Source organism: Bombyx mandarina, chromosome 01 (genome assembly GCF_030267445.1).
Source record: "Bombyx mandarina strain Sakado chromosome 01, ASM3026744v2".
NCBI classification, from domain to species: Eukaryota; Metazoa; Arthropoda; class Insecta; order Lepidoptera; family Bombycidae; genus Bombyx; species Bombyx mandarina.
The window spans coordinates 18,995,471-19,013,649 of NC_143208.1; the positions used below are offsets into that span (position 1 = coordinate 18,995,471).

Below are 18,179 nucleotides of genomic sequence, written 5' to 3' on the forward strand. Positions count from 1 at the left end.
CGGACTTAAGCTAACGTTTTTGTTTAGTCAATTTAAGAGCTAGTAATTTCTATGTATTTTTCTTTTCTATTTGTATTGTAATGTATATTTTGCTATAGTTAAGTCGTTATCTATATAATACAATATATTTATTACAAATTCAGGGCATTTACAATGTCTACTTTTTTTACTAATTTCTTAAGAAATCGCAGAAATTGAAATTACCTGATATGAATTAAAGATCACAAGATTTGCTATTGTGATGTTAACGAATATTTTTTTGTGTTATTATTGAGTATTCCATTATTAATTATGTCTAAATATCAGAACCATAATGACCGATGTTATTGTCGATATCAATGTCACATTTATTTATCTGGTTCAACATAATATGATCGTATGGTCCTAATAAAAGATTCATTCAGTAATTCGTTCATAAAGTCAATCTTTCATACGTCACACTACACACTATCACAATAAGTGTTAAATATTACACTTTCTTGAACTTTGTTTTAACTACTCTTTATTGTGCAAATCGTCGTGGTATAAACGGCATACTACCCAACTGGTGTACTCGGATCTCGCGTGGTCACCACGGACGACTTCCATTGGAAAGGAAATTGTATGTATGTGTAGTAAAAATCAAACCCGCAAATTGATATAGTTACTGGTATTTAAATAGTTCATTAAATATTTCACTCGTTCATCATTATTTCAAATCGAACAAGACTTATAGTTAGAAATTTGAGCAAAAAAAATCCAAATTTCACAAAGCATCATTGTTAAAAGGATTGTGCTATGTGCACTTATTTTAGATAACTATTAACTGGTAATAATAAATAAATGAATACATTGTTTGAATTCGTAAAAATCTATAAGCTTATAACCATAAATTAAAATCGTTTTCAAAAAACCTGTTCATTAGAATTTTACAGTGCGTTTTTATTCAGCATCTCAAAGTGATGATTTTTTTTTTCACGCACCATTTATTATACCAGCTATATTAAAAGATGTCTACTGCGGTCTGAGGGAGTGCCAACCATAAACATTTTACTTTACATTTTTTTTGTAAAATCTGGTAAGAAAATTTAACTCTGATTACTAATGGATTTGAACTTGATATTTGTTTATCGTAGAAATTACTAGCTCTTACATAGTCTATTATTTTAAAATTACTTCTTTCCAGCGTCGTAGCCGGTCATGATGCTACGTAGTGCAGTTTTCAACTCTTCGTTAGGCTCCGGTTCATGTTTTGTTAGGTTCTGTCTGCAGCACGGACAAATCGCTCCGGTTGTTTTGAAGGCCAATTTTAAACACGCCTGGAGACAAATCGATAAATTAATATAAAAAAAAATTGCTTAAATTGGTGGACGAGCTTACAGCCCACCTGGTGTTAAGTGGTTACTGGAGCCCATAGACATCTAAGACGTAAATGCGCTACCCACCTTGAGATATAAGTTCTAAGGTCTCAAGTATAGTCACAACGGCTGCCCCACCCTTCAAACCGAAACGCATTACTGCTTCACGGCAGAAATAGGCAGGGTGATGTAACCTACCCGTGCGGACTCACAAGAGATCCTACCACCAGTAATTACGCAAATTATAGTTTTGCGGGTTTGATTTTTATTATACGATGTTATTCCTTCACCGTGGAAGTCAATCGTGAACATTTGTTGAGTACATATTTCATTAGAAAAATTGGTACCCGCCTGCGGGATTCGAACACCGGTCGACGTCTTATCCTTTAAGCCACGACGACTTCAACGTATATATAGTTTATGTAGTCCATGTAGAATATGTAGTTTTTGTAATGATTAGACCACGGCCCGCCCGATATTAAGTGATTTTCGGAGCCCATATATCGTAACTTAAATGCCGCCACCCACTTTGAGGCCTGAGGTTTCAATAGTGTAGTAATTACTCAACTATAATTTTTGCTAGTTTTATTATTTCCTTGCCATAGAAGTCCTCCATTAACGCGTGTTAAGTACGTATTTCATTAGATAAAATAGTACCTGACTGCGGGATTCGAACACCGACACAGTCGCATCGCATAGTATGAGCACACCGGGTGTTTTATCTTTTAGACCACAAGGTCTACAAAAGTGAACTAGGACTTGGAGTATTAACTGTTTTGTTTTTTTTTTATTTAACATATTTTCTTTTGTTCGGTATTGATATTTTTTCTTTTAAAATTGGCGAAAACAGTAAGAAAGACTAGCCATCGAGAACATGAGTACTCACAAGTTTTACTTTTACTTGTAGTGGACTAATATTTACTTTCTCTGTGTGTCGTCATGACCAACACGATATTAAAAAATACAAATAGACAGTATGGCGGTTTCGAAAAAAAAAAACATTTAGTAATTTTGTTTGGTGTAAAAATTCCAATAATGCTTACCATACAGAAGTTATGTAGGCAAGGTGTCGTTACAGGACTAGCCGCGACCTCTTGACATATAATACAGAGGAACTGCATTGATACAAATTCAACAAATTCCTGGAAAAAAACAAGGAAACATACAAACAAATTATTGATGTAATTATTTGGTGTTCAAGTTCAAATGATTGATTATAAATTGTTCATCATTTTGAAGGTACTGGAACACAATAAAAAATCTAGTTAGCTAGTAGTCCTTATTTAACAGTTGCTCATCAATCAACATTGATCTTCTTATTATTCATTGGGTATGTTTTGAATAATATAGTGTCCCAAGCACTAATATTTTCATTTTTATCTTTAATACACTCCTTAATTTATATACTGTATATATACAAGGTTAAGATTCTATATAATAATATCACAGTATATTTTACTAGTTATTTTAGTGTACTAGATATGTTTAAAAACTAGCATGAGTCAGTGAATTATAGAAACAATTTCTCTAATTACTTAAAATAAAATAAAATAAATTAATAGGTCAACTAATCATTATAATCATTAGTAATTAATAATCATAATACATACAACATATTTCGCGGTATGGATCAATGAAGTTTATGAAATCTTGTAACTACCAAACACACGTTTGTATCTTTTTATCAATTTACAAATTAAGCTGTATGCGTAATTACAATTTAGAATTAACGGGATATAAAAAAGGCTTGGTACAATTCTATTAAGAAATTTATAGCCACTGCAAGATATCTCCGTATACTACAAAAAAAGAACAATTCTCGCTGGTAGACTACAAAAACATGCCAAATGTATAAACAAATACCTTTTTCCCCCAACTATCGCACACAGCCAAGCATTCGCCCCACAGCTTGCTATTCAACGTGTCAGCTTTAATTGCGTCTCTTTCTTCGCTGGTAAGTACACTTTCCGATTTTTTAACTTGTTTCATCCCATTGGCAGAATTCCTTTTTTTCGGTGAGAACATTTCTAAAATACTACTATTTGGGCTTGTCGTTGATTTCGTTTTTGATGCTGAAAAATGATAATTGAAATTCAGGCAAAAATTAAAATTGTTAAAGGTAATAAGTCACACGATGATTAGATTTCTGTATTGCTTTGTATTTATTTTTTTCCTTCCTGTTCGCTAAGGTATTTGACACACACACACACACGCATGCATACTATTTGTTTATTGTCAAACTTTTCTTATTGGGTAGAGTCTGTGGTCACATTGAGAATAGATTCAATATGGATTTTTTGGTGGGAACACGAGGAGTGAAGTTGTGTGATTTGTTTTATTTTGTCTATTTAGTGTTTCTTCAGGTTTAAATATGTAATAACGGTGGTTTATTAATTGTTTAGTATCTGTGAAAGTGCACAAATGTAGAAAAATGAAACAAAGCCGCTGAACGTAACTTCTCGGAATCCTCCAAAAAGTCCACTGAAAGTCTCAGTAAATGACTACCATTCATATCATCTCATTTCATTTCGTTTTCGTCTCATTTCATAGCATGTTTTACATTAACCAACTTCATTTCATTTCATAATATAATTTTTCATTTATATTAAAATAAGACTTGACTAAAGGTCTTAGTTACCAGGTCATAAAATCCCTTAAAAAATATAGATTCTATATTGTTTGTCTTTGATTATAATAGTGTATTAATTAGTCTTTGACAATAGAATCATAATAGCGTAAAAACTTGAAATATCAATTATTTTTAGTCGAATTTCGACTACTTGGGGAACCCCTAGTATTACTTTATTACTTACATTTTCCTTTTCTCTTGTTCTCGCTTGCGGTTTTCCGTTTCTTCGCGGGAGGGGAGACCTCACACTCCGACTCGGCAGACTGGTTGCTCTCTCGCAGCGCCCTCTTCTTTGTCACTTTTCCTTTCGATTTAGTATTTTGTTTCTGCTTCAAAGCTTTCTTCTCCGCCTCGGCTTCCAAATAACCGTCTGGATACTAAGAACAAAAACGGGTGACATTGTGAAATTGCATTCGTCGGATCAATCAAAAAAATGTCTTAGTATTTTTTTAAGTTATTTGGAAAATAGCTCAAACTGTACAAATGATAAAAAAAATATTATCGAATGGTGAAAGACTATTTGGTTTAAGCGACATTTTTGCAACTTTACGGGAGAGTAATTTAAAGTTTAAAATTTGGAAATAATATCTTAACAAAAAAACATCTACAGCTTTGAATGAAGTTTATTATAATTGAAGTTTAATGAAAAACGTCAAACTGTTGTTGTTAATTAATACCAAAAAAAACGCATCTTTAATTACAAAGATAAATGTCGCGTGTAAAGGGAAATGTCGCTTAAACCAAATAGCCTTTCACCCCTCGACATATATTCTAGGATTATTACATACTTATAGCCCGAATAGCAAGACCTGAAACATTAAAGGCAACCACAGTATCTATTCTCGACAAGAACTATCCAATGACTTAACCACCAATAAAACAAACTTTAAACAATGTTTATTCTCGAAATTTCGAAATTTATGTATGTATATCCAAATAATAATTGATGTGTAAATGTTTACAAGGACATTTCGCATTCTATGATCTTTCAAGAACATAAGTCTTGAGTGATTAAAGAACACGGAGAGTCATTGAACATACATATCTTCTTGTTCATTTATTCATTTAATGCTTTATTGCTAATGTATGGAATTATCGTCTCTCCCACCTTAGACATAGGGTCTCGTTTTGAATTTCACCAATAATCCGCGAACGATTCTTTCATACTCTCTCAGATATAATTTTTATGGACCATTTATTCGGCGTTTTCGCACACTGTAAATGGAATCGCTATCTAATCTACATTATTCAAATTAAAGTGTTGATTAAAGAACGATACCACAGCAGTTCAGCGATATTTGCATCTGTCCAGAAACCCGACATACACAGAACGAGATAGTTTTCACGTGAAGACATTTTACATTAGCCCACTCCATAAGAGACGTGAGGCGAAAGCGAAAATGAAATGCTATGTACGGAATATAGTGAGGCTTTAGATGGTAAAATTCTTTATCTTACATAAAAATATGATACATAAATAGGTGGCGGCATTTACGTTGTAGACGTCTATGGGCTCCAGTAACCATTTAATATCAGCTGTGAGCTCGTCCACCAACCGATGCAATAAATAAAAATTATGAGCTTACAAAACTTTATAGAGAAAACAATTCAAAGCTCTCGCACAAACAATCATTAGTTTAATTTTGTCATGTTATAATGAAACCACTAGTTTCCAACTATGAAATTTAAATAAATTTAGAATTTAAATGAGGTATCAATTAAAAACGTGTAATTAACATTTGAAAAATATTATACATTGAAGTTATCGTGAATCTTTCAGAAAATTACAAAACCCCCGAATTCGCAGTGCAATTTTAATTAAGGATAATGTAAGTGTATGAGGAAGATATTGTAAGTACATACATAATCCAACAAATAAAATCATGGATTTTTTAATCTGGTCTCTGTTTAATATTCATTCTTGTTTTTAGTAATTAAAAAAAAATGTTAAGTACAATTTTATATGTATACAAATACATATAACAAATATAATTTTTCCAAATACATATCTCCATTTCTAATCAATTAAAGACCTGTTCCATTAAACTGGTCAATAACATTAAACGTGGTTGACGGAATCTTTATGATATTGTATTTGTACAAGAATCATTTCTGCTTATCATGGATTCCGGTTTGAATCATATGGCATCCACTATTCACGTTGTTGTTGTCTATGGGATTTATGATAAGAATTTCTATGGGCTTTATAATAAGAACGTCTATGGGCTTTATAATAAGAACGTCTATGGGCTTTATAATAAGAATATCTATGGGCCTTATAATAAGAATATCTATGGGTAAATTTGCTCAGCAGCGATTCCTTAAACAGATATGATGGATGTTTATGGGTTTATTAATCAACATAATTAAATAAATTTTGTCATTAGGTACATTAAATTTATTATTCATTTATATACCTTCCATTATTAATGTTACACATTGAATTCATAACACATTATAAATTCGCGTTTTGCATTTAAAAATGGATGGAGTTATTCAACGGCTGAATTTTAAAAAAAAACATTATTTTATTAATAATTTATTTATAATATATAAAAAAATAACCGGTAGTCTGATAGATCATTACATCTCAGTAGTTGGTAACATAAGGTTGAGATGCCTTTGGCTGATGGTACCCTTTTACCATCAGGTGAATCATAAAATCATTACTAAATAGTATATAAAGAGATTTTCAAACCTACAAATTTTGACTCTATAATAGTGAGTGAAAACATTATAAGTATATTAACTATTACACAATATACAATCCCTGACTAGCATTTTCCCCGGCAGGTGCAATAAATCAATTTCAGATAAAAAATCGAATATTTGTTCTCGATTGAATAACTACATCCGTACATGACCATAAAACACTTCGCTTTTTGTGCTCATAATAAATTGTGTTTGACATCAACTCACCACAATCGGATAATGTTTAGCCCCAGCTTCCCACGGCGCTGGACTGGGATCGTCTCTACGCAGTAAATACTTCCATACTCTGTAGCCAGACAGACCCTTCTCTGGATAGTACTTTACAACTTTGTAGATACCGTCGTATCTAGAAAAATATTCAAAATTAAACACAGCATATTGACAGCTTTTTTTTTGTCTTTTTTTTCTATAACTATATAAACTTTTCTTGAAAGATTTCACAAATAGATCAATTGAATATGCAATTTCGAAAAGGGCACATGTCGCATATTTTGTCAAATACGTTTTTTCCATTTTATAATACCCATTTTATAATAATTCCAGTAATTTTCAATTGCTAATTAACACTAAAATATATCTCAAAAGTTAACATTTTAAATTTTACACTGCACTTAAAAAATAATCAGTTTTTTTCATTTCCTGAACATTTTACATTTTCAGAGATGTGCCCTTTTCGAAATTGCATATTCAATTAATCAGTGCTGTATATTACCTGATCCCCTCGCTGGGCGCGTACTTCGGAAAGTGTTTCATCATTTTGTAGGATCTCACAACTCTGACCGGTTTCCCGTTCTTCCAATTCTCACCTGCGTCAGCACCGTCTTCTTTGATTTGGTTAACAGCGCAATTTCTGGCCAAAGCCCTGTTTTTAATCAATGAATTTGTGTGAATTTCACGACTAACATAATGGAATACGACTATCTTAGTTTAAGCCTTTGAAGGAAATGCGAACTATGTATGAATTACTTTTCAAATATATTACATATATTTATTCAATATATTTAAAGGAATTTGTGTTTATTTGTTAAGAAGTCGTGTAAACATGCTCACAACCCAGCGAGACGTAAGTGGCTACACACCCATGGACATCATCACGTGGACACCACTCACCTTGAGACGTGAATCTCATTGCTTTTTTGCGAGATTTATTTTTATTACACGTTATTATTATTCCTTTACTTATTGATAAGGTTTTAAGTAGAAAGTAACAATAATAGTATACCAATACCGCCTTTCTTAGCGGAATACAAATAGCATTACAATAGTGATGGGCAAAGAACGCTTCCAAACGTTTTTCTCTTACTTGTTCTCTCTAGTGAGGGTCTGGTCACACGACTGTTCGGCGGTTCTCTTGTTCCCGGATAGATCACGACCTCCGCTTCCCGTGTACGTGAACTCATTGCCGTTGTCAACGTCATCTTCGTATCCACCTAAAGTTGATCATTTTAATAAACTCGCTAACAACAATCTCAAGATAACACAAGATATACAGAAGTTCCGAACGTCATTTGGACCATCGATCGTCTACGCGTCCGGAGAAGCCAACATAACCCCTTGAGATTAGAAGGAATAAAAAAACATAATCCTAAACGATTACAAATACTTTTATCTGACGATTGATAAATAGTCGCGGGATATATAAATTTACACAATGCTCTTTGATAAATGCTATAAATTCATATTCAAATATCAAACTTGTATTTCAATATGAAACTGTTTTGTATGCACTTGTATTACACGTTATTTACTCAAAGAATGATAAGGTAGAGAGCTTCAGTCGCCTGAATTGATGAATGACCGAGTCCAGTACAGAATTGCAAAACAGTGGTGTATTTTCTTTATCAGAACCCAACACAAAAACTTTTTTTTTTATTGCTTAGATGGGTGGACGAACTCACAGCCCACCTGGTGTTAAGTGGTTACTGGAGCCCATAGACATCTACGACGTAAATACGCCACCCACCTTGACATGTAAGTTCTAAGGTCTCAAGTATAGTTACATAATATTATTATATAATACTTTATTCACATTCTTTTGATAAAAGCTTGATTTGATTTCGATGTATAAATTTGTTAAATTAAATTAATAAAACATTCCGAACTTCAAAAAGTAACATACCGGATAAAACAATACTATAAGCGCCTTCTACGTCACGTCCGTGTATTCCTGACACGGGCGGCCGATGCACGCCAGACTCGGATAACTAACAGATAAAAATATAATTGTTTACGTATGGAAGGAACATGCTGCGGGATTATAAACTCAAATCTTTATGTAAATACAGTGCAACCTCGATATAACGAATCGGAAGCGAACAAGTAAATATTCGTTATATTAAGTAATTCGGTAAACTGAGGTTTGTTATAACAAGGTTAGGTTACTCTACCATTTGTATCAATGAAGTAAAAAAAATAATGTTTTATTCACTTCGACATTACGTACTCATCTTGTTGTAGCGAACAACTTCTATTAATCAACTTCTATTCAAGGTGGGTGGCGCATTTACGTTGTGGATGTCTATGGGCTCCAGTAGCCCCTTAACACCAGGTGGACTGTGAGATCGTCCACCCATATAAGCATTTAAAAAAAAAAAAAAAATTATAATAATAATAAATGATAACACATTTTTATCAAATTACCGTATGAACTTTCTATTTAAAAACAATTAGGTAGGTAACAACTTTTCTCAAGCCTGTCGAGACTGACTCACGTACTATGGAATTAAGGGGCTTAGCGAGGGAATGTTATATAAAGGCTTTGGGTTGACAAAATTCCTTTAATTAGAGTTATTTACATCTTTTTTGATAGTTAAAAATTCGTTATAAATAGATTGTTAGCAAAAAGTCTCCGCAATGTAAAGGTATATTTTATATTGACTCTTACAGGCAGTTCAAGGGGATAACCAAGAATTTGTTAAATCGAAGAAGTCGTTATATTGAGGTTCGTTATATTAAGGTTGCACTGTATTTATATTTATACATACCTGAATCCTGAACCGCCAACACATACCAACTTCGATGCCAGGGATCGGTCCAAAATGGTTGGCAGGCATAGCGCATGTTTTCGTCTTACCTGTTAAAAAATATGAAATACTTCAGAAATACAATAAATGCATTAATTCATTTACCTAACTGTGTATGTATTTAAAAAAAAAACATTATTACCGAAATTATGTTAATAAAGAAAAAATATTTAAATATTGTAAAGATAATAAAACCTCGAGTAAACAATGTGTCTAAATGTTTTTAATTTTTTATATATAAGATATAATAGAAAAAAAAATAAAACAAACTACACATTAGTTTAAGGTGAGGTTAATTAGCATAGAGCAGATAATAAATACATAAAAAATGTATGTACTTCCGAAACACCACAGAGAAAAGAAACGATTAGAATTATTTCTAATCTCTCTCTGTAATCGTTTTTTTTTTTCGTATAAAGATATTACAAAAAAAATTGCGCGTATCTCTAGCAAAGCTTAACGTTAAGCATCGAGGAAAGCACATAGAGCACTATCAACAAATTAATGTAACAAAATCAAGTAGTTTTGTATCGAAATGACCCACCACTACCCGCCAACAGAATCGGATCCAGTCATTTAGTGTCGCATTCATACCAGAAAAGGAATACAATCAACGACTAAACGTCCTGAATAATCCGATTCTATTGATGAGAGTCGACGGTATAGAACCTTTCGTCTCCTCGTCTTTTATTCAGAAAGAATAAATACTGTTAAAATTAAAATTGCTCTTGTCCTGAAATAATCGCTTGAAACGTTCCCAAAAACGATAAAGATCTAGAAAGAAATATTCAACGAGTAGCATTTATTTATATATTTTAACAAGACGAACCTACTCTCCAAACTATATATAACTATAACTTTTTATACTATAACAACACTTTTTATACTATAACACACTACAAACTATAACTTTTTTCATGCCATCTTCAAATGTTCATTTATAATAGGCGTTACGTCAACATTAAATCGATTATCTTATTTCATTGTACGAGATTTTCGGTTTGATGTCCTTCGCTCTTAAATTCAACCCAATTCTTTTTTTTTAATGCGCTTTTATTAACTTATCCGTATGCTAGTATGTAATGGAATCGGTGATTATTTAAGCAGCAGGATGAATGGAATCGGCAAACTCGAAGATTTGGACTATAAATTAATATTTAAAAATTCCTACCTTTTTTACTGACTTTACCAATTTTTTTCGATTTGACAACTATGACGTCACAATATGGCGCAGGTCCATGCATATTCTTATTTGAAACGTATTATACATTTTTAGAAAAGTTATAATTTAATATCACCATTCGAACATTTTTACTGTTGTTGAGTAATACTGAGTGTCCACTCAGTAGATTAACTTGATGTACATCAATAAGAACAAAATATTGAACGGGCAGATAGTTATTTATTTGTCAAGAATATCCCTTCTACAACACAAAAAAGCAGCAAATACATTACAAAAAACCTAAATAAAGCATTTTCATACCAACACATGCCATTCCTCGGCCCCAATCACGTTTACTCTGTGAAGCATTTTTTTTCTTGGTTTGTTTGGCTGCTCCTGGCGCTACTACATCCTGAGGATCTCTTTTACAAGAAGGGCAATACCAGTCCTCGTCGGGAAGATCTTTTAATGGAGGTTTGAGACAGCTCATGTGATAGCCGTAGTTGCACTCGTCACAGAGCACTATCTGTGGAATTTATATGTACATTAGTATAAATAATAAAAGTTTATATACATCTGCATAGTACATACATTAAATATTTTAAAGTTGCAGCTTTAATAAAACAACAGCAATTTGTATTTTTACAACTTTTACAGACAGACAACAGATCTAAGGCACAAATGGTGAAGTTGGCATGATATGTCAAACATGTTGATGTATTGATGTGACTACTATAAAATTTAATTATGAGCATAACTTAAAAATTTGTATATAGTAAGCACGTAAGGTCAGGAAATCTAATAAAATTTTTTTTTTGTAGTATGAGTACCAAAACATGATAGATAAAAAAACAGCACATTTTTTTTTTTTTATTAATGTACAAAAAAAAAGGTAATGGAATTCAAGTTTGACTGCTATATTTGAAATTGTAATTAACACAAATATATGCTACATTTAAATGAAAGAAAGAAAAGAAAAGAAAGAATTACCTTTTCAGGAAACTCTTTTCCTAGGCAGACATAGCAACCGCAGTCTTTACATAGTGCTTCTTCATCATCACGACAAGTCAAACAAGTTAATGGTTGAGACCCTGTAGTATGCATTAAACAAATAACATTACATTTCGGAACTGAATTTTTTTTGGCGATAGTGTCTTCTCTATTAAAACTATATTAAACACAAGTTTAATTATTGTGAGCCATAAACCATATACAGTCTTTTGTGCAGGCGCACGGTACAGGTCCTCTGTGCGAGTAATTATATTAAACAAAGGTATTGAAGATAATAAAGAAAAATACTTACATTAATCAATATACGATTCAAAAATTAATTAAATATTATCTTAATCTTACGTTTTTCAGGATTCGTAGTCATTAATCTATTGTATTCATCACTGCGCTTTTCCAGTGGTACAACTTCTTCTATAGCAAAAATTTTGTCCTGCAATCTTATTTTGGTGTCATTCTGAGGTACTGCTTCGGGACCCAAATATAAAGTTCCCACTAAATCATAGCTGGTGCGTAGTTTCCTTATTTCACTTACTTTGAAATCGAACCTATTGAGCAGTAAATTTAGTTTTAATAAAATGTAAATTAATGCTTTCCCTTATACCTATTTGAAATTAAGCTTTAATTGTAAATGTAAAGTTTGTAAAAATGCAGGTTTTCAATTTTTTAATGCATACATAAGTTATGAACAATGTATTGACACAAGATAGTTGACGATCCACTAAAAAGATTGTTGTTGTCACAAATAATGAATGTGATTAAAGCAGAATCTATATGCAATGCAGGATTATCAAAAGAATAACCTTACCAATAACCTTTTTCCATTGGCTCCTCAATATTGTAATTCACCATCACTGTTTGTCCAACTTTCAAATCCTTAATGTCAATAATGGTTCGTGCTCGTGGCCTTATGTCTTTTTCTTTGCAGTAAGATTCTGAGTCGTCTTCGCTGTAAATAATAATTAGCATATATTTTTATAAAACACATTTATGTACAACATTAAATGCACATTTTGTGTTTTGGACTTTGCTGTGTATTACAACAATTAAATATTTACATTTTTATTTACAGAGTACAGATAATATAGATATTGTTTTCTTAACACTTACTCATTATCAAGTTGCACTTTATAAAGAAGGTTATCAACTATTCTGGTATCACTCTTAGAATCTTTGTCTTTTTTCTTTCCTTTAGGACTTTTTGTGAAGTATTTAGCTATACCTTTACTCTTTGGTTTACAATCACCATTCATTTCTATAGGTGGTTTATTCTCTAAGTCATTGCAGTCATAATTTTGACTTTGATAAGAACTAGAAGTGTCGGATTCCTTCTCTTTTTCATGTTCCGATTTCTTTCCCTTCTGATCGTGAACTATTCTAATTATTTTACTCTCGAACCAAGCGCCGTGTTCTGGGTCCCTTACGTCGACCAAGTCTCCAACAGCATAGAGCTTGCTGACTGCATCTGGTTTACAGTATGATAAAATTAAATATTTTTGTTTGTGTAATAGCTTTGGCTTATATGTTCAAAATTTACAATATAATATGTTTCTTTTTACTTTATAAAATCTAGTATTAGCCGTGTGTACAACGGCAACGTAATTATTTAATTAAAAATATCAGAAGGTGGAGTAGAATAAGTGCTTTGAATTTAGATGTTGTTTTTTAAGTAAAACAAAGTACATCTAATAAAAAATGTTTTGCTTATTTGGAAATATTTTAATAATTGTCATAAAGAAAACATGAACTTAATAATAAGACCATGATAAACAATAGACAAATTGACAAATGAAAGCCACAGATTGAAATGAAATTAAAACAAATTTGTTCAGTATGTAGTGTCCTACTGGTGGTAGGACCTCTTATGAGTCTGCTCGGGTAGGTACCCTGCCTAGTTCTGCCGTGAAGCAGTAATGCGTTTCGGTTTTAAGTGTGGGGCAGCCATTGTAACTATACTGAGACCTTAGAACTTATATCTCAAGGTGGATTGCACATTTACGTTATAGATGTCTACGGGCTCCAGTAACCACTTAACACTAGGTGGGCTGTGAGTTCCGCCCATCCATCCGTCCACCCATATAAGCAATAAAAAATAAAATTTTCCATTTCTTTGCCCACATGGTTAATATAATTAAAATAAATAGTTCACATTAGCTATTGTTACCATAAAAGAATTGAATATTCTAATTCAATACGAAATTTTTTGAAACAAACCTATATATACAGTATCAGAAGATTCTTGTTCATGATTTTTGTTATCATCACTGTCAGTTTTGTCATCAGCTGTAGACTTCGTGAGGCTCTTTTTTGGACTATCTGTGTGTATTTTGACCATAAGTTGGATGACATCATTTAATTTTATATTGTAATCATGAAATGTGTAGCCATTTTCAAGCTATGAAAAAACAGAAATATTAGTAGAATTATTACAATATACAATTTAGTTTTTTTCAGATTGGCTTGATCATTCTTACTTTATTTTTAACTCTTTTTATGTTACAGATTCGAATCCTATGGTCTTGAAAACCAAGTACTGAATGTAGACAGCTTTAAAATATACAAACTACATATAGACTAATAGAATGTTTAATTCATTCTTTTTGAATTTGATAGATGTCAAAATGTTGTTCTGATCTTTCTAGATACCTACACATTTTTTGGTAAATCAGACAAACAACTTTACAAAGTTTGTTTGATTGTTGTCTGGTTAATTAACATTTGTATAGGTATGGAACTGTATAAATCTAAATTATTCTCTAGTTTTCACAGTACAACGAGTCCTACTTTGGGACCAAGTGATCATTTGTAATTAGTCTCTGATTGTTTATTTCATTAATTAGTAACTAGTAATAGGTTTTATAAACAATGTATATTTATTGTGCATAAATTTTAGGATGATATTTTGTCAGTTGTCATCATGCCTATACACCACAAAAAAAGTAGTTTTGTCCCAGTTTTTGTTAAATTGTCTTTTACTTTCATCAAAGCCAATCAAATATTTGCATATGTTTTGTGTAATAATGTTGATCTTTATCACAAGAGGAAGATCTATAATATTAAAATAAACTACCAACAAAAGCAAGCATAGTCTATGTAGATGTTTTATTTTTTTTAAATATTACAATGCACAATGTCACGATCTTAATGTATATCAAGTGTTAAACAGCACCAAAGCAGAAATTAAATAATAATGTAGATATCATAAAATAAAATAGGTAAAACTGTATTTGAAATTTTATTATATATATTTAATGCAGTATTTTTTTGTCTTCTTGATCCTCCTTGTATGACAAGAGTGTTAAGGCTGAAGATTTAATAGCATGACAATAAATGTATAACACCTGAGTCAAAATAATGAACTTTCATTATAATCATCACAGTATTTTGTTTCTAATTTAAAGTCAACTATGAAATCATGATCCACATTATTATATTCGCAATATACGTCTGGTCTAAAGGTTTGATTTATTTAAAATTTCCATCACAGGGAATTTAGAGAAAATAATAATCTTTTATCAGTTTGTTATTGCTTGATATCATCTTAATCTTAAAAGCTTTTCATGTTATGCTCATGAGTATATTATGTTCTCATGATATAAAAATTTCTCATGAAATTTTGGAATCATCACTACAGCATAACCAGAGTTTCTTGCTGGATCTTCTCAGTGCATCACGATTCTGATCAAGTAGGCAATTCACCTTTTTTAACCCTAATAATGTGGTGGTATCCTAAGGAGCTATTCCAACCTCTCACAGACTACTAAGTGAGCTGAAAGAATCAACCTGAGAGAATTTGCTAGTACTGCCCCTAGAAAGAGCAGTGTTTTGCAGAATCTACAATCAGGTCGAAATCATGACAAAATTTAGCAAGAAACTCAATAGGCTGTGTCTATTGGTTAGTTCGCTCGTCCAATTCTTTTTCGTAATTGACAAGTTCGACGAGGACAGTGGCTGGTGCCTGAAGAGCCTAAAAGCACCAGCAAAAGCAATGGTGCCTTAAAATCTTGAAGTATCCAATACAGTTTGAATTCATAATTTTATCAAGTTACATTCATCATTATTGAGTATTACTGCTGACATAGAGGGTAAATAAATGTATTTTATCTTTAGACTTAGGTATTTTAATTTACTACTTATCTTCTAACTACAAAGAGTAACAAAGAGACTGAGATTCACTTTTTTAGACATTAAAGCTATATGCTTATAAATGCATGTAGGTATGTAGGCGCTTTATAAAATATTACTAACCATATTGTGAAACTAAAGAATTTGGTTACAAATACCAATAAAAAATAACATTCATCATACCCACATAAACAGTTATAAACATCGGAGTTGATTCACAAATAGGTGAAGAATTTTATCATGTTCAAATGTCTACTTTCATCAGCAATTTTTATTGTTTCGAGGATCAATAAAATGACATTCGTTACCAGGGGCATATGACGTCACACTCATAACGTTATAAACATCGGAGTTGATTCACAAATAGGTGAAGAATTTTATCATGTTCAAATGTCTACTTTCATCAGCAATTTTTATTGTTTCGAGGATCAATAAAATGACATTCGTTACCAGGGGCATATGACGTCACACTCACGAGCATTGGCGCGAGAATTTCGCGATAAAATTATAGGATCTACATCTACGAGGATTTCAAAATCTCCACGATTAAATTATAAAACGATCTAAGCTATTTAAAATCTATATTTATTCACAAATCTGTTTACTTACCAACTTTCCTCCATAAAACAACCGCTGTAATTTTGGTTGGACGTCGAATTTATCTCGTAGAATTTTTCTAAAATGGTCTATTTTTGTTAGTTTCGATTCCACTACAACTATTGTATCAGGTTTCCCAAGCATCCTGATACGAACATGCATTTTCGTAAAAAATTACTACTTTATTTGCCTTTAAATGGAATATCTTCAATTGACTAAATAAATATGATTCTGAATTTGAAGCGTACCTAACCGAATTTCACCAAAAGTGTTTTAAATTAGCGTATAGTCTATGACTAAAAATTAGACCAAATTCCATGTTTTCCAAAGATGACAGATGACGTTGACTTTACCATCAAAGTTGCCAGCGCCTTAAAAAATCTCCACAGCCAATTGAGAGTTAACCACTGAAGTAGTAGGTCTATGGAGTTAACGAAAAAACAAACGTCATATTCGTCGTCTTTTTTCGATATAGTTGACTTATTATTTATTCGTAGAGTTAAATTGAATTTTTTCGATACAAGTTTTGATAACATCGAGTTCATAAAATGTTCAATTATATATAATAACATTAAACTATAACTAAACTATATACACGTTCACATACTTATTTAAACATACTATATAACATTTTATTAATTATGTCTATTTAAGAAAGCACGATACCTACCTATCTATCTAAGACAGCACTGATCTGAAAAGTGTCTGGCAAAAGGAACAGAGACCGTCCCAGAACAATCACATTCGGAATTGGCATCGCTCAGTAGAGCAGAAACGGAGCGTTTTGGGAATGAAGTGGGAAGAGCCAGAACAGACTGCCGAAGACCGATGTAAACGGAAGAATTTGATTCGAGCCCTACAGCCTAGCAGAGAGTAACAGTAAAGAAAGAAAAAGAAGAATACTACTCTCTAAACTATAATCACACTTTAATGTTGGGTGCCCGACATACGTTAAAACACTTAATTAATATGTTTATTTAATTAAAAATTAAATGAAAAATGAAATGGAGCGGAATGATGTTGATCTAACTATTTTGTAACTAATTGAAATGAAAGGGTGCTGGCAGCCCGGGTTGTGTCTTCCTTGGAGAGCCTTCTGGATAGACGATTTAATCCTCAACTAGCCAAAAGTTGATCAGAGGCTTTAGTTGTAGTTGATGGTGGTTGTAAGGTCACCAGTGCCGGGCGGCACAATAACGAGTCCGTAATTGGATGGACAGTTTATTTCCAATCACAGACGGTATAACAATATTAAGAAGGAGAAATTACGGAGAACAGAAGGCACAGATAAAGCGGTAGCAAGTTCAAACACAATAATACAAAATAGACGAAAGCAATAAATCGTAACGAAGCAAAAGAGTACGCGTAAGTCGAGGAGTGACACAGTCTTAGCGTAGCGTTGATCAAACCCGACTGGCCGCGAGCGGCGGCCGAGTCGTGTCGCAGGCGACGACCAGTACGTACGCAGCTATACATAGTCGGGGTCTTTGCCGCATACTAGCGGTTGCGCCCGACTATGCTTGTGTAAATAATATAATTTTGAGTAGTGTTGTGAATGTATGATTGTTTAGCGTATTTGTGTACTG

General features: G+C 32.3%; 1 protein-coding gene across 1 annotated transcript; it reads right to left on the bottom strand.

The window, feature by feature from the left end:
* Nucleotides 1–56: 56 nt before the first annotated feature.
* On the bottom strand, nt 57–16,952 carry LOC114249195 (E3 ubiquitin-protein ligase UHRF1). The gene is made up of 16 exons (XM_028182663.2): nt 16,606–16,952; nt 14,086–14,266; nt 12,982–13,336; nt 12,680–12,820; nt 12,217–12,419; nt 11,854–11,954; nt 11,185–11,389; nt 9,663–9,751; nt 8,798–8,882; nt 7,982–8,108; nt 7,391–7,540; nt 6,886–7,024; nt 4,151–4,343; nt 3,201–3,409; nt 2,381–2,479; nt 57–1,298 (listed from the first exon to the last, which is right to left on the bottom strand). Exons 1-16 carry the CDS (start codon nt 16,753–16,755, stop codon nt 1,152–1,154), a joined length of 2,574 nt encoding a protein of 857 aa, XP_028038464.2. The 5' UTR covers nt 16,756–16,952; the 3' UTR covers nt 57–1,151.
* Between the last annotated feature and the right edge of the window lie 1,227 nt (nt 16,953–18,179).